Source organism: Eleutherodactylus coqui, chromosome 2, assembly GCF_035609145.1.
Source record: "Eleutherodactylus coqui strain aEleCoq1 chromosome 2, aEleCoq1.hap1, whole genome shotgun sequence".
NCBI lineage: Eukaryota > Metazoa > Chordata > Amphibia > Anura > Eleutherodactylidae > Eleutherodactylus > Eleutherodactylus coqui.
Window position 1 is genome coordinate 183297220 of NC_089838.1, and position 22919 is coordinate 183320138.

Sequence of the window (22919 nt, forward strand, 5' to 3'; positions counted from 1 at the left end):
AGTTAAGTATACCACACACTTACCTTTTTTTAATGGAAAAATTAAAGTGGACTCCAAGATGGTGGCATTCAAAATGGCCATCATGACGGTGACATGGCTAAACAGATTTCCACCCCCCACCTCGCATCTTATATGCAGAATTAAATCACCATCTGCCAAACCATTTTCCTGCTATATGGATGTTTGCACACTTTTAAGTCACCCTGTACGTATGTTCTTGATTGATCTATTTTCTCCAGATGTGATTGACTCTAGACAGCTGATGAGCCCTATCTTACTGCATTTGAAGCACAAGTAGACATTATAAGCTACGGCTTTTCCACATGTTCTGAACATAATAATTTCACATGGCAGAAGAGACCAAGAGGAGACAGTAGCATTAAGATCATTTTTCTTAATTACTCTTTAGATATTAGCCTCAATTCCAAACCATCAGCCTAGCTAGTTCTGTGTTTATCTTATAATATAGTTATTGTAGGTTTACCTAGTAAACACGTACGCTGTGGTTGATATAATGATTATGTGTCATAATGAATCTCTTTCTTGTATCCCTGTAGGAATATGATGCTATTGTACCCACCTAAATGACTCTGCTATGGATATATAATTTGCAAGTGCAACTCTTATACCAAGAAGCAAAAATCATGAAGACTTTTTCCAGCCTTCAACTAGTTGTTTTGGCCTTATTTTCCAAAGGAGTTTTACTTTCTTCAAGTGACCACAACTTTGTGAGGAAAGAGATCAAGTTTGAGGGTGATCTTGTTTTAGGAGGTCTATTCCCAATAAAAGAGAAGGGCACAGGATTAGAAGAATGTGGAAGGATTAATGAGGATCGAGGCATACAGCGGCTGGAAGCTATGTTATTTGCAATTGATCATATTAACAGAGACAGTACACTTCTGCCTGGAGTAATATTGGGTGTTCATATTTTGGATACCTGTTCAAGGGACACTTATGCACTGGAACAATCCTTGGAGTTTGTTAGGGCTTCATTGACAAAGGTAGATGAAGCAGAATATGTATGCCCAGATGGTTCACTTGCCATTCAAGGGAACAGCCCATTACTTATTGCTGGAGTGATTGGTGGTTCATATAGCAGTGTATCTATACAGGTAAGCAATATAATCTAATAATCTTTTTTTTTTGCTCTGACTGCTCTGATGTATTATGTAATTAAATTTCTATATTTGTTCAATGAGAAGGCATTTCTCAGCTTTTTTGCTGCAATAAAATATGCAGCCAGATGTTAACTGTAGATCAGTACGAGAATATACAAGGAATGCAACTTTTTGTGGAATTTTTTTTACTTGTCTTGCCTTTTTTGGGCCAGTGGCATTTAGGGCTGGGTGATTAAACAAATTATTTTGAAGAATTCGCTGCTTTAAGGCAGCACAATTAAGATTTTTCTCTGTATTTTAAAATCAATATTATCCTCGCTCCTGTAGGTGGAGATAATATTTGGCTGAGAAGAAGTGGCAGCAGGAGATGTGGGATACTGCCTTGGTTAAAGTATGGATCAGTGATGTAGTGTGTAATGCATTGATAAGCCCAAACATAGTGCTGCAAATAACTATACAGCTGATTGGCTGAGACTCAGTACAACGATCAGGTGCAGGTTTGGAGCCTCTTATTGCGACCAGGACGGACTCGTAGTGTGATCAGGGGAAGCCAGAGGTCGATGGTTGTGCAACAAAGGAGCAGGAAGGTAGTGGAGTCGGGGGAAGCCAGAGGTCGGTACACAGGTAGTGGCAATTGCAGAAGGAGGAGCAGGTAGTTGGAGGGCTCCAGAGGAGAATACTATGGGCAGACTGGGTGCTCAATAATCGTGCAGGGCCAGGTTTATATATGGTGTCTAATCAAGGGAGTAACGCAGAGCCAATCAGGAAGGCAGGAACTGGATAGCTCAGCAAGGAGAGCTGCTGTTTGGAGCACAGGAGCTTCTGAGTTCAAGCCCCAATGTTGGGCCAATCAGCGCTCTGCTTGTATACAGCACTGTCATGACTCTTCAGCACCAACAGCAGAACTGCTGGAGCAAAGTGGTGGCGAAGGATGTCTCACCAGTGAGGACTGGTAGTGTGGTCAGGGGAAGCATGAGGTCAATGCGCCCCATCCTTCATGTGTACATTATTTTTGAACCCTGTTATTTTAATAACAGTTAGAGACATGATTGCACAGTAAGGGGGCATTTTTACAATGTTCACTGTGTGATTACTTCAGGGAGTTTCATCACACATGCGTGAAACAGCAGGTGCCGGAACCCCCTGAATGGAAACTAAGGAAACCAGTCACTGTTATTAGTGAAATGGACACCACCTTGCTGTCCATTTGACAGGGTTTCCATTTATTCCCGTTATATTTGAAGTATAGAATTACATTGATTAGACTGTTCTATACTCCAAATGTAATGGAAACAAATGGAAACCCTGTCAAAAGGAAACCAATGTGATGTCTAATGACAGCGAATGGTTACATGCATTTCCGTTCTGGGGTTTCAGCATAGTGCTATTTTTGGCACCTGCAACCGCCAGACGGAATCCCACAGCATAGTGAAAAACACTGTGGGAATGCTCCTTTATTCCTTAACAGGAACAGTTTAGCACCTATGGGCCACTAAACACTAGTGTGCTGTTATACAGCTGGGCTTAACTTTCTAAAGATGCCTCATCTTGACATTTTGTAGTAAAGGGAGTTATAACTTACCAGAGATAAGTCCAGGATTCATCTCCATCAGCATGTACAGTAAAGCAAGAAATATTGTCCTCAGCTTCATATGCGCTGAATGCTGGTGGAGAAGAGTCCTTGACTTATCTCTAGTAAGCTATAACTCCATTTTCATGAGCATCTTTAGAAAATTAAACCCAGATGTGTTATGACATGCTGGTGATTTGGTGGTCCACAGGTACTGACAGGCTCCCTTTCATATATACTGATAATCAAAATTGTCCAATACAATTCAGATAAACAGTATATATTAAGGAATTGCTATGCATGCAATTCCCTCATGTAAAAATGCATTTGAGTAATCTTTTAGCTTGTTAAGAAAATAAATATTGAGATTAAATTCGAGAAAAAAATTGAGATTTTCATTTTAGCCCATATTACCCAGCCATAGAGGAAATTTGTTTTGCAGTTACAGCAGGTTGTAGGTTTAGAGTTTTTTCTGGCACTTTTGTATAAAAATTTTTGTAGGCGTAAAATGCCAAAAGCACATGGAAAAAATTGCCATCCAGAAATTCTCTAACAGCACATGCACTAGTTAAGAAATTTGCTGCCTTTTTATTTCCTTTTTTAGGGTCAAAAACACAACTAAAAAGTGTCCATGTAGGAATCCTTAGAGGGGTGCTTACATCTCAGCCAACCATGGCCATAATGGGAACATTGCTCTGTATAAAGTTGCAAGGTGGTTGAGTGGTTGGAAGCATCCAAGTACAACTGATTATGTTGCTTCCATAACTCCTATAGAAGTCAATGGCATGTATGTTAACAGTGTAGCACATTGCACTACACTGTTTTTGCAACTCGAGAGTTATGGAAACTGTATAGCTTATTGTGCTACACTGTTTGCGTAACCCCTATTGACTTCTATGGAAGCTATTAAAACAATGTAGTGAAGCCCCCTTGGCTGCTTCCATAATCCTTTAGCACCCCAGCCACCTTATACAACAGTGAGGGTTACAACTAGACATAAGTACAGATAGGTGCAGGTCCTAGTGGTGGGCCATGCATCTATCTCACTTTTATGGCATGACTTGTGGATGCACCATAAAAGTCTGAGACAAGAGCACCCTTTTTAGCTTACTTAAGGTGTGCAGTCTGTGCTAAGATCTTAGTTTGGTTTCTCTGAGATTTGCAGGTATAGAAACTTGTAGGATTTGACTTTATTTACTCATTTATATAATCATTTGTACGAATATAGTAAATGTTATCTTGATATTTAAATGCATTGTGATTGTTGGAAATCACCGATTCTAAGAACAAGTTGTTTCTTTTTAAAGCAAATGGCATTTATTCTTCAGCCAAGACAAACACATTCTTTTACTTCTGCTGGCCTGGCAGGAAGCTGTATATCTGACATTGTAGGATAAATACAAGGAATTGCACATCCAGCCATCTGTGTTGAGCCACAGCAAAGGGCGGATGTGTGCCATCCTGTTGAAAGCACAGATAGGAATATGAAATCTTGTAATATCAGGAGGTACTTCTCACTGTTAAGTGATCTGTCAATGGCAAAAGTCCTGGATGTCAGACACAATTTACCAACTTTGCCCTAGCTTAACTCTTAAACAAGTAAAGATAGGGTAAAACTGACACTTCCAGTGGGCAAATCCTAGTCAAGACTGATATCTAACATATTACGTGACTTCTTTCCCATTTGAAAAACCTGAACTGAATTCAATATCGTGGAGTTCAAAATGACCACCAAAAACATCTCCTCCACACAAAAAATATAGTCTCCCTCCCAACTAATATTTTTACACATTGAAATGCAATTTTCTCATTATTACACCAGAGAGAGAGAGAGAGAGAGAGAGAGAGAGAGAGAAAGAAAGAAAGAAAGAAACAGTTAAGACTTATAATAGCACTGATGTTCCTGGGGATTTTTAATTATATAGATGAAATTCAGGCTACAGAGGGGAGTATATTTAGGCCTCTGAAGTCTTGGATGAATCAGACCTTTACAGTATGAGTGATAAACATGTGTCTGAACCCGGTCATGGTCAGATGAAATAGAGAATCATGCAAGTTAAAATGTTAGTTACAATATACTGGTCAAGATAGCTGACTGAGGCCAACATGGCTGATTTAGGCTAAGCCTGATTCTTCTACGATGATAACTTCACTACAATTTACTACAGTACTATAAATAGAGTTATCACAATGCACCTGTCATGTTAACAATTGCTAGAGCTGCACACTTCAATTCCAAGCCAACTTACAATGCATTCAGAAAGTCTTCAGACCCTTTTGTTATTTTTACTTTTTGTTATGAGGTCTTGTTCAAATTTAAGAAAAAAATCAAGTTTTTCCACATCATTCTGCACTCAATATCCCATAATGACAAAGTGGAACAGGATGTTAGAAATCTTTGTCAATTATTTAAAAATGAAAAACGAATATTTTACAGTAACATAAGTATTCAGACCCTTTGGTATGACTAGAGATGAGCAAATATACTCGTTTCGAGTAATTACTCGATCGAGCACCGCGATTTTCGAGTACTTCCGTACTCGGGTAAAAAGATTCGGGGGGCGGCGGTGGGAGGCGTGGCAGAGCGGGGGGTAGCAGCGGGGAACAGGGGGGAGCCCTCTCTCTCTCCCTCCCCCCCCCCCCCACTCCCCACTGCAACCCCCCACTCACCCACGGCGCCCCCCGAATCTTTCCACCCGAGTACGGAAGTACTCGAACATCGCGGCGCTTGGGCGAAAAAGGGGCGTGGCCGAGTAGGTTCGCTCATCTCTAGGTATGACACTTGAAATTTAGCTCTGGGGAGGTGGGTGGCTCCCATTTCTCTTGATCATCTTTAAGAAGTTTCTACAACCTGACTGGTTTTCACATGTAATAAATTCACTTGATTGGACATAATTTTAAAAGACAGTTCCATAGTATGTTAGGCTGTTAGTTTAGCTTATTACCCCTCAATGTTGATCAAGAGGAGGGGGAAAAAAAACAATTAGATAAAATCCAATTTTCCTCATTTAAATGGAAAAAATGCCTTCCACACTCCAAGTCTGGCAATTGGAATAATCCCTGCAACAATAACCCTTCTAAAGTAATTATTGACAATAACATGTAATATTGTAATGCTCAAGTAAGTTGTCCAGGCCCCTCTTAAACTCTATAATCAAATTCGCCATCACCACATCCTCGGGCAGAGCTCCCTAATAGTCATTAGGTCGCAATTCAGCAGCCTTTTTTCTAAAGTGAACAAATGCAATTTTCATAAGCTCTCTGGGTATTGAATTCCACCTGTTTCAATTAATATTTTAGTTGCCCATCTTTGAACCCGCTCAAGCTCTGATATGTGGTTTTAGAGCACTGGTGACCAAAACTGTACACAATTTTCCATGTGTGGTCTGACCAGTGATTTGTAAAGATTAAGAACCATGTTCTCATCATGTACCCCTTTACCTCTTTTGATGCATCCCATGATCCTATTTGCCTTGGCAGCAGCTGTCTGACACTGTTTGCTCCAGTTAAGTTTACAGTTAACTAAAATCTTCAAGTCCTTTTCCAATGTTAGTTTTACCCAGTGGTTTCCCATTTAGTGTGTAATGGTGACATGTACTTCCTCTGCCCATGTGCATAAACTTACATTTATCAGTGTTAAACCTGATATGCCGCTTTTCTCCCCAACCCCCGACTTATCCAGATACATTTGCAACTGCATTCTGTCCTCTCTTCTGTTGATTGCTATGCATAATTTTGTATCATCTGCATTCTCATTTTATATACCAACCTTTTATGTGGCACAGTATCAAACAGTTTGGAAAAGTCAAGATATACAAGATCCAATGACTCTCCCCTGTCCAATCTAGAACTTACCTCCTCGTAGAAGCTGATCAGATTGGTTTGACAGGAGCGAACCATCATAGTTCTATTCTGATCCGGAGTTATACAGCCATTTTCCTTGAGGTACTCCAGGATAGCATCTCTTAGAAACCCTTTAAACATTTTACCCACAATAGAAGTAAAACTTACTGGGCTCACTTTTCACCCCTTTTTAAATATTGGTATCCCGTTAGCTATGTGCCGATCCAATGAAACAGATCCCATCACTTTAGAACCCTTAAAGGGGTTGTCCCGCGCCGGAACGGGTTTTTTTTATTCAATAGGCCCTCCGTTCGGCGCGAGACAAACCCAAGGGATGGGTTAAAAAAAAAAAAAAGGTTTAGTACTTACCCGAATCCCCGCGCTGCGGCGACTTCTTACTTACCTTACCAAGATGGCCGCCGGGATCTTCACCCACGATGCACCGTGGGTCTTCTCCCATGGTGCACCATGGGCTCTGTGCGGTCCATTGCCGATTCCAGCCTCCTGATTGGCTGGAATCGGCACACGTGACGGGGCGGAGCTACGAGGACCAGCTCTCCGGCACGAGCAGCCCCATTCACCAGGAAGAAGACCGGACTGCGCAAGCGCGTCTAATCGGGCGATTAGACGCTGAAATTAGACGGCACCATGGCGACGAGGACGCTAGCAACGGAGCAGGTAAGTGAATAACTTCTGTATGGCTCATAATTAATGCACGATGTATATTACAAAGTGCATTAATATGGTCATACAGAAGTGTATAACCCCACTTGCTATCGCGGGACAACCCCTTTAAATATTTAAATTAATGTTCTATCTATCCCCTTACCTAATTTACTTAGAACCAGGGGTTCTATGCCATCAAGACCCAGTGACTTGTTTATTTTAACCTTTTTGCTTTCCTCTGGATCAAAACTAGGCTGAACTAGATGGAAATTTTTGTTTTTTTCAGTCTCACATATAATGTTACTATTTTACTGCACCACGGTAGCTGTCAAACTTCTGGAAGCTATAGCTGTGGTGAACTTCTTCCGTAAGTCAACAACAACCTCCAATGAACATGATTTAGATCTGGGCTCATTTGAGTTCAAAGGTAAACCATTTAAAAAAATAGTTCACAGGGGTTTACAGTTCCTTTTGTATTCCTTATCATGAAAACACCTAAGAAGGACATGTCTAAATCTAGAAGAAAAATATATTCAATTGGACTCACACATTCTAAATTTAAAGAGGTAAATGTCAAGAAATCCTATTGTACAATACATGCAAGCTGACAAGACTTTTCCATGAGAAGGGACAGAGTGACACTTTCCCTGATATATTCTATGAATGTTTATCATCACTTCATCTCAAGCCTGTCATGTAAAAAGATAGATATCAAGATATGAAGGAAACTACATAACCTTGTATCAGAAAGCATGCACCTAAGAAATTGAGAAATCTTCTTAAAGCAAGGACTTCCTTTGACAGACCTCGAACAGCTTAGCAGTTACAAGCCAACTCAAAATTTTCAGATTCTAAAAAAGTTTTAAGAAAACAATAGAAACCATATAGAGAAAAAGCTTTAAAGGAAATTTATAACCTATATATTTTTTGTGAATTAAAACCAGATAGTGAAACATATTAGTTTTTTCATTTTGTTTTTATTTTGATTATAGATTTTTTTTTCATTATATTGTCTGTACATAAGTAAGGGGCTGCCATTGTGCCTGAGCTACAGTTAGCATAATTTGTAAATGTGCTTTACAGCAGCCTCTTGGGAAATGAGCAAAACGGACAGGAAGGAGCCATTGACTTCTATGCAAAAGTGTTATAGATTTTATCTGTGATGTTTGCAGAGGTCATTGTGCAGTGAGGAGGAGGTTAGATGTGACTGTTACCTATTGTGAATGGTGACTCCGTTGTTAGTTATGTATAGGTGTTACATGAAGGGTAACACTCTTTCTGTAAATCCCACTGAAGTGCATGGAAGTTACGGAAAAATTGGCAAATGCTGTTTGCCTAATTCCTGTGCAGGGGCTGGCTGGCAAATCTTAGCCTGGAGGGCAAGCCTGAAACACTGGCCCATTAATAGCAGCCCACCTATAGGGTATACCTACATGTATCGGATTTGCAGCAGAAAAAAATCCATAGCAAATGCACACCATTTTATGTGGACCTCGATGTGTATTTTGGTGTGGATCCACAGTAGCTTTCACCTCTTCAACTGAAGAGGTGAAATTTTTGTGTGGATCCACACCAAAATCCATGTAAAAATCCGCACCAAAAAGATATCGATTTTGATGCATATTTTGGCACAGATTTACTACAGATTTCTCTGCTGTGGAAAAGTGTATAAACATACAGTGCAGCCACTGGCCACCGTGAGAATCAATCTCATCACATTAATACAACACCAGAACCCCCCCCCCCCCAAAAAAAAAAAAAAATAAATAAAAAAACTATTTATATTCTATAAGAAAACTTTTATAATGCCATAGGCTTAGATACATTGGCTCAGTTTTAGTATACCTCTAAATCAGGGGTCCCCAACTCCAGTCCTCAGGGACCACCATCAGGTCATGTTTTCAGGATATCCTATGGTAAGAACACCTGTGGCAATGTGTGAGGCACTGACAATAACTACATCACCTGTGCAACACTGAGGAAATCCTGAAAACATGACCTGTTGGCGGTCCCTGAGGACTGGAGTTGGGGAACCCTGCTCTAAATAACACTTACTATATAATGTTCTCAAATACAGTCTCTACACACTGACAGTTATTACAGTACAGTTACCTCCAGTTATCGCAAGTGATGTCATCTATTTTCAAAGTTATCTGTAGTAGTTTTTCTTCACTCTGTGCCCAGATCACCATTGAGACTTCTTTTAGCCATGACTTACCTCTGCACATTCTACCCATCTTTCTGCTGCAACCCCTAATCGGATCCATCAGGGCAGCTGAGATTACTCACCCACCTTGTCCGTGGTGTCCCGCAGTGAACTGGTCCTGCTGGACCCGTCGTGGCTCTTCTGTGCATGCACGCTAGGGCATGGGGGGAAAGAAGGGGGATATTTTTAGGGAGTCAATTTTTATTCCTTACAAGTGAGCAATGGGGCCTGGAATTTATTCAGTTGTGCCCTGCAATCCAACGGGCGTTCCCTCCATTATAGGCCTTGCCTAGGTCCTGTAAGTAGATTAGGGCCACAATGGAATGTTTCTGAACACGGGACAAACGGGATGAAAGTCTTCATTTATACGTGTGCTGTACAAAAAAATCTGTTTTCAAATTGACACAGTTGCCCCCAAAATTTCCTTCTGCTTTGCTTAGATTCATTCAAAAATTGTAGGGTTAAAATTCACAGTACACCCCTAGATGAATTTGTTAAGGGTAGTAGTTTTCAAAATTGGGGTCATTTGTGGGGGTTCTCTATAGTTTTGGCCGTTCAAGAACTCTAGAAGTGTGCTATGGGGCCTAAAAGGTCTTCAAGCAAAATCTATGTTCTTAAAGCCACCGATTACTCCTTTTATTTTGGGCCCCGTTGTGCCAGGATTCCGGCACGTGAGAACCCAGCCTAAGTGTGAATTGATTTTAATTAGGTCATCCAAGCTTGCGGATTTTTCTAATATTTATTAGTATTTTTAAATCTCTGTTAATTACACTCATTGTCAAAAAAAAAAATCAAGCACCAAGAAGAAGTTGTTGTTTTTCAGCAAAATTCAGCATGCAGTTAACATCTCAGGCAGATATGCGAATGATTAGAGCTGTGGTGGGATTAGATGAACAGTCTTGCCACCTGAGGCCCTAAAAGTAGCTCCACTCTTGGTCTATAAAAGGCTCTCAGAGGCTCCTTGTGTGTAGTGGACTTTTTTCCTTTTGTGTAGAGCTTGTTGACCACTAGATGCCTCTACAATGCAATTGAAAAGATTTCACCCAGTTTGAGAGATGCCTCATTACTGGAATGCAAGAAGCTGGATGGTCGTGAATCACGACTTTCATCAGTAAGTGCCTTTGGACACACAGTGTTCTCTATTGGAAAGCTCATAGACTAAGCACCAACTTCCAGGGATGACAGCAAAGAAACATAGTGCCAGGTAAGTATAAAACGTATACCCCCAGACTTTGCTGCACTGGTTTATAAGCACTTAGTTTATGGTGCTTATTGGACCTGTCAGGTTCCATTTAAGAGAAGTTTGATCTATCTGGAATCAAAACAGATTTTTAAATTAGCATATCAAGGTTTGAGGGCTAGTCTTCATAGCAATTATCAAAGTAATATCATCTTCTTGACGGTGGCTACTGCGGCTCCATTGAAAGCAGTGGGTTGCAGGCAACCCCCGCAGCAATGATTTTTGGGGAAGCGCTTAAAATATAAGCCCTTCTCTGAAAATCAGCCCTAGCTGTAAAAACAAGTTAAAAAAAATTATTATACTCACCTAGAAGAGTCGTCTGGCTCTTCTATGTGGCATGGCAGTCTTCTTCTGTCTTCTGGAGGCCGAGGACTAAAAAATCCCCCCCCCCCCCCCCAGAAAGCGCTGGTGTCATTGGCTAAGCGCTTATATTTCAAGCCCTTCCACAAAAATCATCGCTGCGGGGGTTGCCTGCAACCCACTGCTTTCAATGGGGCTAGAGCAGCGACAACCCCATTGAAAGCAATGGGATAGCATCACGGACTTCTGTCACAGCTGTGACAGCTGTGGCAGAAGTCCGCAATGTATTTCCTGTTTTTAATGGGGCTAGCGCTACTGCCACCGGCCTCACTGAGAAGTGTACGATATCGCAGAGTTTTCTCAGCGCTGTGAGGCACTCGCTCTTACAGCACAAGAAAAAATATTGCTAGTGGGTAGGCACCCTTAGATTAAGCTCTAAAATGATGTTTAATACCTACATTGTTTTTCTAAAGATTTGTTTACATAAAATAATAATACAGAGGGTGTATGGGTTTGGGATTAATGGGTGTAATGGGTTAAATAACTGACTGAAGGACAGAAAACAGAAGATAGTTATTAATGGAACATGCTTGGATTTGGCCATAATTACTATTGGGGTGCCACAGGGGTAGAGATGAGCAAACTTTTGAAAAGTTCACTTTGGCAAATTTTATGAAAAGGTTTGGTCTGAACCAGAAATTCTTAAAAAACAGCGATGAAGGTTTTTCAATAGATATGGCTCAGTGATCACTGCTGCCTTGCAGACCTGGTGTCCCAGGTGAAATTTGAACAAGAACAAGATCTATCTTCATGGACTTTGAAAACTCCATGCAGACAGATTTGAACCTAGGACTCCAGCACTGCTAACCACTGAACAACCATGTTTCCTCTACCATATTCCTATTTTGGAGGAGGAGAACAAAACACACAAGGAGAGCATACGAACTCTAAAAAAGAAGTCCTCCTCCAATCTACAGGTTTACTCATCTCTACACAAGGGTCAGGGGTCTTCAGCAAAGTATGCACTCATTAATGACATTAAGGCCGCCTGCACACGGGCGGAAATCCCGCGGCAGTATTTCCCGCGGGATTTCCGCCACTGAAAGTTTGCATAGGAGTGCATTACAATACGCACTCCTATGCAGACGGCCGCGGTTTGGCCGCGCGAAATCTCGCGCGGCAAACAAACCGCGGCATGTCCTATTTTTGTGCGGGGCACGCACTCACCCGGCCGCCGGCTCCGGTCTGCGCATGCGCCGGCTGCGCCGCAGCCGGCACATGAAAGAGCCGGGGCCGCCAGGCGCGAGTGAGTACACGCTCGTCTCTGCAGGCGCTCGGGTCGGGTCCCGCGGCGAGAATTCTCGCTGCCGGATCCGACCCGCTCGTCTGCAGGCGGCCTTAAGGTGACAGAGTCAATTTGGCATACTTTCCAAGATGTTAGCAAAATATTACAGGGGGATTAGGAGACACTAGAGCTTGTATACTATGACAAATTGTTTAAAGGGCCGCTCTGGTGATTTGTTTTTAAACATTGGGTAACTATCTACCCCGTATATAAAAATCAGCTAGTATTACCTGTTTTTTTTTTGTTCCTTTCTATCTGAAGCTCAGTTGGATCATGTAATCTCAATTCTGATCAGCTCAAATTTACTTAGGTTTATGTTTTCTCAAACTAGTCAGTTTTTCAGCCAGCATAATCTTGCATGATGGACCCGGCCACACTTGCTTTTCATAGAGGGGACACGGGCACTCATGTCAGTTACTGATGATCACACAGCTCCTGTTACATAGTTATAACAGAAGAGATCACAGCTCATCTTCCTGAATGTATACTTATGGTCTATAGCTTATTTAGAGGAGTACAGGAAAATGAAAGTGAAAGCAGAAACCTCAGGCTCAAGATGGTGCTTGAGACAGGAAGCTGCACTGCAAGTGAACATATATCATCATTACAAGTAAAATGCTGTAATACTTAGGATTACAGTGAGGATTCAAGTATATTATAGTATAGCAAGTTGCACTTTTGCTGCTGACTAGGCAAATAAGATTATAGGGTGCATCCAAAAGCCTATATGCCATCATACATTTTTCAGTTTAGTAATGAAAAATTGTGAAAAACGTGTAGGGTATCAGAAAGAGATCTAAATTTCGGAGGGTTCGGTGGTGGCAACAAAAGTAATAAATTTGAAAAAAATTATTTGAAAATACTTGACAAAGCATATTTACCTGCTTATAAAATTCTTACAATTTATGGACAATAAATGTAAAATGTAACATTATAGATAAATGAAATAATTTAAGCAAAAAACGTCTGAAAGTTACATGTCTTTGAAGGACAAAGCTAAAATATGGTTCTAATTGAGGTGGATCCCTGTAGATTAAAGACCTACAGCTTGAAAAATGACAACACTTAGAGAAAATCTTTTAGGGAATGCAAAGCTTGATGAACTTGGTGCTCCCTGAGTACACAGAACTATTTTCACTTCAATTAAGTTAAGTTCAAGTAATTGACATGTTGAGACACATGCAGCTAGCAATTCCTTGGCCACCAAATTCAGATAAACAACACTTGTGTCCATGACACTGAGTTAATTTTGAGTGTTAGACACCACACTGAACAGACAGATAGAACTGAAGGACAGGAAATAAATCATGCGAAGATTGTGCGTAAACCCTTTTAAATACCCATGTGACCTTGAGACCAGTAAACGAGAGCGTATATATATCTATGTATCTAAGAAATACATTCTCGGCCGTTTATATATACTGTATATAGTGAACCTTTAATTTACAAAAAGTTTGAAATCCTTGCCTTGTCAGCTAATCTATGTTTCTAGTTCTAGAGCAAAGCTTTTTTTTTAATTCCACAGTGAATATTTTATTTCTTAGTCTACCTAATTATTATGGATGTTCTTGTGCTTTTTTGTGTGTTACAAAAACGAGCTCTCGTATGGTGTCAAAATGCATCTAACATGTTACCATTCGTTATGAATAATTTAAAGAAAAATGATCAAAAATAAGGAAGTTACTCTCTAGCTGAAGTATACAACCTAAAGAAAAATATCACCATTTTCCTTATAAAAAGTTTCACAAAATATGTTGTTTATAGTTAAATTCAACCCAGAATTATAAACATTTTTTGTATTTGTACTTATTTTAAAAATGTTTCTCAGATATTCCAGGACTAAGGCCGAATACAGACGTCCGGGTTCTTGCAGCGGCATGCGACCCTGTGCCCCTGCAGTGACCTCTGGCTTACCTGTCCGTTGTCTTCACTCTGCTCTGCAGATGAGCCGGCTGGCGCACAGGCGCAGTGCAGAGCCGGCGTGTCAATGTGAGGCCCACACTGAAATAGGACATGCCTCGATTTTTTTATCGCGGGAGTTTTCCGCGATCAAAATCAAGGCAGTCTGCATAGGTTTGCGTAAACGAATGTAAACCTATGGCAGCGTTCAACGGCAGGAATTCTGCACGAAATCCTGCTGCAGAATTTCCGCCCTTGTGCATTCAGCCTAATATTAGGGTATATTTATGCAGCGGAATTCCCCGCAGAATTTTCATTGTGAATTCTGCCTCCACAAACCGTGGTAAAATCTGGATCTTTCTGCCACGGTTTTTGCTGTGGATCTATTTGCAGATTTCGCCCTGTCTTAACGCAGAAACACATAGGAATTCCAAATGCGGATTTTGCATACTGACAGGGCTAAATCTGCGTGCGCATAAATGGCAAAAACAGTGGTAGAAAGATTGAAATTTTGCGGTGGTTTTTAGAGGGGGGATTCACAGAAACTCTTCTGTGAATTTTGTCATGTCAACATATCCTAATAAAAGTCCTGGAATATCTGAGGGTAGAAACATTTTTTAAATTGGTATAAATACAAAAAATATTTAGAATTATGGGCTAGATTTAACTGTGTGTCTCCTTCCTCCAACATTTTTTTATTGCATTTTCTAATTTTAGCTTATCCAGTTGATAAATATTTGCAATTTTTTTTATTCTTTTGCTATTCTTTCTTTTATATTCTCACTTCTTTTACACCAGAGCAGATAAGACACTATTTGTATCTATTCTACATTCACTTATATAGCTCACTTACAACAATAATAGCCATTACATCTGTCATGGGGTGCTCCCATCACTCCTTTGGCTCACCTGTCGCTGGGACCATGGTCAGGCACCACCATCCTCGCTCCCATCCTGCACCCTGTGTGCCTGCAGCCGTGCAGCATCCTATTTCTGCCATAGAGCTTGCACATATTCCGGCCTCCACACTTAAAGAGTACCTGCACTTTCAGTCTGCAGTGCCTGTGCTCCGTTGGTCATTTTGTCTCCTGAAGAGAACCCCATGCAGTGCTTATATAGGACTGTCTTCAGCTGTCGGGAGAAGCCCAAAATGGCCGATTGTGCACAAGCGCCGGTACTCTTTAACCCCTTCCCGCTCGAGGACGTCCATTTATGTCCTGGAGCGTTGGGGTATGTATGAAGAGAGGTCGCTGTTTATTACAGCTGACACCCGCAGGCAATAGCTGCAATCCGATCGTGGCTATTAACCCTTTAAATGCCGCTGTCAATTCAGACAGTGGCATTTAAATCCCCTGAACCATGTTCGTGGGTCCCGTACAGCCCTCTCACGAGATCAGGGGAGCCATGCAGGTGTCATGGCAGCCGGGGGCCTTCTGAAAGGCTCCAGGGCTGCCTTAGGAGACTGCCTATCAAGCCATCCCCGTGGCGTGGCTTTGATAGACTGCTTGTCAGATCGCAGCATGACGTAATGCTATAACAGTATGTCATACTGCAGAAGCGATCAAAGCATCGCATGTCGTAGTCCTCCAGGGGAGCTTAAAAAAAAGTGAAAATAAGGTCAATAAAGTTTTATTAATCGTAAAAAAAAAAGTTATAAAAGTTTAAATCACCACACTTTTGCGATATGTATAATAAAAAAAATCTAAATCATAGAAGAAAAAAAAACATATATGGTATCACCACGTCTGTAAGAGTCTGATCTATCAAAGTAGTGCATTATTTACCCCGCACGGTGAACGTCGTTCAAAAAAAAAATAAAGAATGCCATAAATGTACTTTCAGTCACCCTGTCTCCCAGAAAAATGCAATAAAAAGCAATCAGAAATTCATATGTATTCCAAATTGGTATTAATAACGTAACCTACAGAACATCTCGCAAAAAATGAGCTCTTGCACAACTACATTGACGGAAAAATAAAAAAGTTATTGCGCGCGGAAGATGGCAGCAGAAAATAACAAAAGAATTTAATGTCTTTGAAAAAAAACAGTACTTCAGTAAAAAAAAAACCTATACAACTTTAGTATCGTAGCAATCGTACTGACCCATAGAATAAAGTTATCATGTCATTTTTATTGCAATATGTGCGCCGTACAAACAAGACGCACTGAAAGATGGCGGAATGTCTTTTTTTTTTTTTCATTTTACTCCACTTAGAATTTTTTAAAAGTTTTTCAGTACATTATATGGCACATTAAATAGCACCATTGAAAAATACAACTTGTCCAGCAAAAAACAAGCCTTCATACAGCGATGTTGATGGATAAATAAAGGAGTTATGTTTTGTTTTGTTTTGGTTTTTTTTAAAGGGGGGAGAAAAAAAATGAAAATAGAAAAAAAAGGGGGGCGCCTCATTAAGCGGTTAAAGGACCATTGTGAGCTCCAGTAATGTGTCCCCTTCCAATCTCCAATCTGCTCTCAGCACCTGCTATATTAGGCATCCACCCCTGAGGATGCTATTTGCAAGGCAGATCCACATCCATCCACATGACACAATCTGTGAGTAAAGAAACTCTGGAAAGATAAACACTTTGTCTTTCATTCATCCCCTGCACTCAGCATTACATAGGGAATGTTGTTATTTCATTATGATATTATAGATTTCCATGGCAATAACCCAAATGTGAAACAACTATTTATGCATTTAGGAATGTTAGGCATTTAGTACAAATGCCGTGTTTAGCAATGTTGGGAATGGAAAAATGCTTCCATTCCATCACTTAAGTAGATTTAGGGCTAATCATACAGCCATATTTTTGAGCCATGTGCTGACTGTATATTCCAGCCTTATTATAGCCTATGAGATTATCCATGTGAAAGCTTTTTCAAATAGACAAATGGAGAAAAAGAAAAAAAGGTTGTTGCATGTCCTCTTCTGGTCCATTTTTGCAGATGAGAATAGGACATGCAATATGCAGTGTTCACGGAGATTGGATAACTAATGGATAGGTGTCGAAGTTTCTCAAGCGCACCTCATACATGTCGTGTAAAAATGTCCTGTGTTTGCCATTGAAATAGCCTAATTCCTATAGTGCTATAACTTTTAATATAGTTGCAAGAATGCTTGTGACTTTTTTCACTACAATGAATAAATATAGTGTCATCTTCAATGCATTTTTTCTCTATTCTGTCCTTGATTTTCAGTTGTTGCAAACCTCTGTTGCAAAGGGTCAATCTTCAAGGCAAAGACATCTGTTTCTCATGTCTGCTCATAAAATGAATATGCAAATGGAACACAAATTTCTCCATGCACCCCTCTCACTTGTGTTAACTGTGTATGTAGAGAATACAGTTCTATTTTTTATATGGGAGAAGTCTAACTGTATGAGTAAATCATGATAGAACTACAGTCATCCACCTAGCTGCTCTTCTGCCCAACTTCAGTTGTTACTGTATGGCTAAATATTATTTTCACTGTCATTATTCTAGTAAGCCTGGATTGCATTACTTAAATCTTTTGTTGCCAGATACCTATGCCAGCTCATCTCTCTGGAGGCCTAACAGTTTTTGCACTTTTGTGGTGTTTTCTTCCATAACAGCATTTAGACCTCTTAAGCATATGTTATTTTTTTTTTAGATAGAGATTTTGTTTCTAGAGAGGGTAAGAACATGAATTGATATGTGGTTTAACAAAACTGTTAATGCTAACAAACCTCGTTTTCTCGGTTGGGAATGAAAGAAAACCTGTAACAATGTATAAGTACCGTATACTCAGTTTATGGGCTTATAGGATAGGGGACGTGGAGACTGCTGTTTTTTATACTTACCGGCCTCCCCATTCCCTCACCGTCAACCATAAAAACCAGAGCCCAGACTGTGCATCTGACTCTTCTCTGCAGTAAATGCCTGTGCACACTCATAGATAACAGTATATGCGCATGCGTACTGACTGCAGAGAATCTGATGCATGGACCGAGCATCTGTTTCCATGACTGACAGTGAGAATTAAAACACACCCTTGGATTTCACATGTCACCTGGTCTATGAGCCCATAAACTTAGTATATGGTGCTCATACTACGTGACAGGTTCCCATTAGCTCGAGCGGTAATGAAAATATTGTATGAATTCAAAATTTATTATATGTTCACACAATGTAAATACATGAGAACTAATTATTCTAGAGATCAAAAGAGGCTAATTGTTGTTTCTCATCAAACACCTTAAACTTATTAATTTCTTAATGCTATGTGTTTTAAGGATTCTTTCATGTAAGAGAAGGTTGACAAACAATATGAAACTAGAACTGTATGATATAATGTAATTACAAATGGACTTTTAGAGTTCAAAAAGAGGACTCTATTTTACAGAACTGAACAAACTCATTATCTGACCGAATACATAAAGAAAATTTGAATTCACAAAAATGTTATTCCTCTGTCAAAACTCTTCATGACTTTCAGCATTAATGAGTCTTTGTGGAAGTTGTGCATTTTTCTGCATGAATCAAGTTTCAGAAATCAGAAAATATTGTTATAAACCTACTTATTAAATCTTTCTCATCTTTTATTTGAATGTGAACAAATAACCCAAAACACATCTCATCCAACTTAGTAAGGCCAGCTGCACACAAACAGATTTGCATTGTGGAATCCGGAGTGGGCATGCTATATTTCAGTGCGGATTCCACACGGACGGCTTCTATTGAACTCAACACACGCAAGTAGCGCCCCTTACGCAATGATATTGCGGACCATTCACAGTATAGAAAAGAAGAAAAAAAAGACAGTTGCGCTTGGATGTTGGCTGGGCACAGGGTCAGATTCTGCTGTGGGCTCCCGCATGTGGAATCCGGCCTGGTCGTGTGCAACCGGTTACAGAGAAAAATTTTTAGGTCATCAGTGATGAGCTGATAAATATTTTTTTGTAAAAAAATACAAAAGTTTTATAGAAGCGATAACTTTGTTGACTATCCAGAACAATTTTATTTGCAAGCTTCACCAGGCAGATTAACAAATGTTAGGTTATCACTCAGTGATAAATGTGATTCTGATAGTACTTTAGATCTAACTTTAGATTTAATTTTTTATAATAATGTATTTAAAAAAGTGAAAATTGCATTAGCAAAAATATACAGTGCACCTGACTTTTCAGAAAAAGCTGCCCTGTGTTAGTACAAAGGGATTAACACTTTCATTACTTACATATGGCATTTTTCTACAGTTTTTCCCCTTAAGGGGATGCATATTAAATTTTCAGTTGTCCCTGAACTGTTGGTGATGTCTAGCTGCTATGATGGCTTGTACTGACTGTGCATAGAGAAAGCCACAGATTCTACTCCATAACTCTTTGTAGTACACACAAAGAAATTATAGCATCATGGAGGACGTTATACAGCAGTAATGAACATTGTACACGTGATTTCAGTATCTATGGGACAGTAAACACTTTCAGCTTCAGATACTTGTCTATGTGAGTCTCTCTTCCCCTGCCGCAGCTCCCCATGCCCTCGGAATCTAGATAGTCTTCTATGAGCACATGAGACAGCATCCACCTCTTCCCCATGTTTTATAATCCCTCTTGGTGACTTAGTTACTTGACAACTGGAAGTGCAGAGCAAATTATACAAAAGAGACCCCCTACTGGCCAGTACTTTAAAGTGATTTTTCCACACAAAAATGCAATTTTAGATTTAAAAAAATGTGATTTTGCACTTTTGCTCATTATCACATTGGCTTAAACAGATGTAGCAGAGTTTAACTTGTCTGTGATATCTATGACATGTTATCATCTCAAGCCATTAAAAACTATCATTCTCTTATCTTAACACAACAAGCACTGTAAAACAATTGAAAAAGCAAACAAACTGGCACAGAAAGTTATCACATTAAACTTTCCTACTTCTGTACATAGGCACACGTTGTTTGAAAAGTTAATGGCCATTTACAGTTCCAGTAAGGTACCCTATTTGTATACATAATATCCTTTTCATTATTTTCTTACTTTTATAATTGCAGTAATCATTTATTTATATGTAAGAACTGTTCCTGTGGAATGTACAGTCTCATTTTCCTATCTCAAACATAAATAGTCACATAGTAAACAACTTACATAAAACAAGGTGACCTCACAAGGGCCGCTAGAGGATTTTATTTCAATCAGGACTCAAAGTCATATCCCAACATTGCAATTACTAGCCACTGTGGCACCATACTGACTAGTTTGATAAAGTTAGGGGTTGTATGGATTAGAAAATCCATTTGTATATACTCTATTAGGAAAATCCTGGTAAATAGAGATTCCTAATTCAAAACCCTTATCTTTTAGCTTAAGCCGAAAGCAGCTACAATGTGTGTCTCTTGCTCTGGAGCACTTGAAATTTCAATACATTATATTGGCAGCCTATTGTTTTAAATGGGAACAGTGTAATGCTCCATTACTCCTTACTACTTACTGTTGCTGCATGAGTACAGAAGACTTGTTTTGTGATCTGCTTATCATCGGGGGTCGTTTCTACCAAAAAGAATCTGTACTGCGCATGTGCGGCTGTGCGCCAGACAGGTAAGCCGGAGGTGACTGCAGGGACACAGGTTGCATCCCACTGCGAGAATCTTGCATTCAGCCTAAGGCTGCCTGTCCACGGGCGCTGCGGTATCCGCCCCGGAGCAGGAGCCTGCAGGCAGATCTGCGCGATCAGCCTATCTGACAGATAGGCTGACCCCGGAGAATCAAGGCAAATCGCAGCATGCTGCGATTTGCCAGCCGCGATCAGAGAATCGCCAAGATTCTCTGCTCATGGATAGAGGGGCTGCGCATTCCATAGCAATGCTCGGTAAAGTGTGCATTGCGTTCCCCGCAGCCGAATTATCGCCACAGGGAACGCAATGCAAACCGGCCCGTGGACAGGCAGCCTTAAGCAAACTCATACAGCAATTACTAGCCAATGTTGTTGAACTTGGAACACCTAGAAAGCAATATTGGAATATTTTCTGCAGCGCATAATTTGCTTGTAAATTATCACAATTCTATTGGAGATGAAGTAAAGTAGATTAAAGAAAAGAGGACTGACTTGGAAGATAGGTCACGTCATAACAATATTAAATTTAGAGGGATGCCAGAAGAGATTGAATCTTCTGAGCTAATAAACTATATTTAACTGTTATGTAAGGTGCTACTAACAACCCCAATGCCTCAGATTTCATAGTTAATAGAATTCATCCTTTACCAAAATCCAAAACAGCACCTTGTAACACTCTCATAGACATCCCAGTGAGAATCCATTTCTACCATATTAGAGACGGCTTTCTCCAAGAAACACGAAAACTAGAAACACACCCAGATCCGTATTCAGGGATCTTGCTTTTTCCTGAGCTATCACCAGAGCCCTTTTAAAATTATAGAGTCTTTGGACCAGCAACTAAGACACTATAAGAGTGGCAAATACAATATAGTTGGGGATTTCCAAGAAAATGGTCTTCGGGAACAGTTCCTCATAAGGGGTATGTATGGTGGAAGAAGAAATTAAACTTCTTAATAGTGGAACATTTCCCAAAGAACTATCACTGTTCAAGCTCCAGCAACTGTCCCTCCCAGGGTACATTGGAATTGAATGAAAGATAGGGGAAAAGTAGATTCTTCAACTCTGGCCTAATGTTTTGTGATCCCTTTCTCATTTAATGTAGGTTAATTAAATCACCTGTCATCTTGCCTTAAAATGTTCAAGTATAACGCGGTGAATGACTGACTTGCTTTCTAACCCCACTCACTTAGGATTCATTCACATATATACTGGAGGCTCCATTCGGAACCTCTGGAACAGATGTAGCATAAAATCTTGGCTGAACTAACACAGAATTTTTGGGGAGCAGCTTGTCAGTAGCCAGATGAATCCCATTGTAATCAATGGAGTCTGCCTGGTGTCATTCTTTTCTAGCATGTGCCAGATCTGGCAGTTCTCACGCAGATGTGAATGAGGCCTTACTTATGATAGATGCTTAGTTTTCACCATGCAAAAACTGTAAATCAATAGTAATGTTGTTTAATAGTATTGTTGTTTTATACATGCTATAAATGTTGTACCTTTCAACTTCTTATATACATAAATTAAAGCTGGTCCAAACCCCCTGCTCAATGCAGGATCGCTAGATCTTCCCATACAGATGTCTGTCCAGCCTATGTTTTAAGACTCCCATTGATGGAAAACCCACCACCGCCTGTGGTAACCCGTTTCACTCATTGATCACCCTCATTGCCAAAAAGTTTTTTTCGGGTTGTCAATTTTAATATTTTTAAAACGACTCTGCACTTCTTCCTGGGTTAAACTGGTAACATTTAGTGGAGATTTTACTTTATCACTCTGCATCTCATCTGATATTTAATTTTCCTCTGTGAATAAACTGGCAAAAAAACTATTTCATAGATTTGCCAACATGGAATAAAGAGAGACCTGAGCATGCTCAGCCAGTGCTCCATTCGGATTGCCGCCACTGCAGGAGGAGAAGGGACCCTCGCAGTGACAGGAGAGTGGGACATGGGAGTTACGTTCTCCATATCGGCGGGAATGTCAGTGATGAAACCCCAAACAATCAGCAAGTTATCCCCTTATCCTGTGGATAGGCAAATCACCAGGTATAGATGGGCTATAAAATGAATATTATAAAAGATATATCACTCTTGAATGCCCTACTTAAATGCAGTCTTGTTATACCAGTAGGTAATGAGATAACTAGCAAAAG

General features: G+C 40.1%; 1 protein-coding gene across 1 annotated transcript in view; it reads left to right on the top strand.

Annotated features, from left to right (window-relative positions):
* Positions 1-644: 644 nt before the first annotated feature.
* The window catches only part of GRM3 (glutamate metabotropic receptor 3), a 127932-nt gene continuing 105657 nt past the window's right edge, over positions 645-22919 (top strand). Inside the window, exon 1 of the mRNA XM_066589906.1 lies at positions 645-1112. Within this exon, the coding sequence (XP_066446003.1) occupies positions 645-1112 (468 nt within the window). The remainder of the gene's footprint in view (positions 1113-22919) is intronic.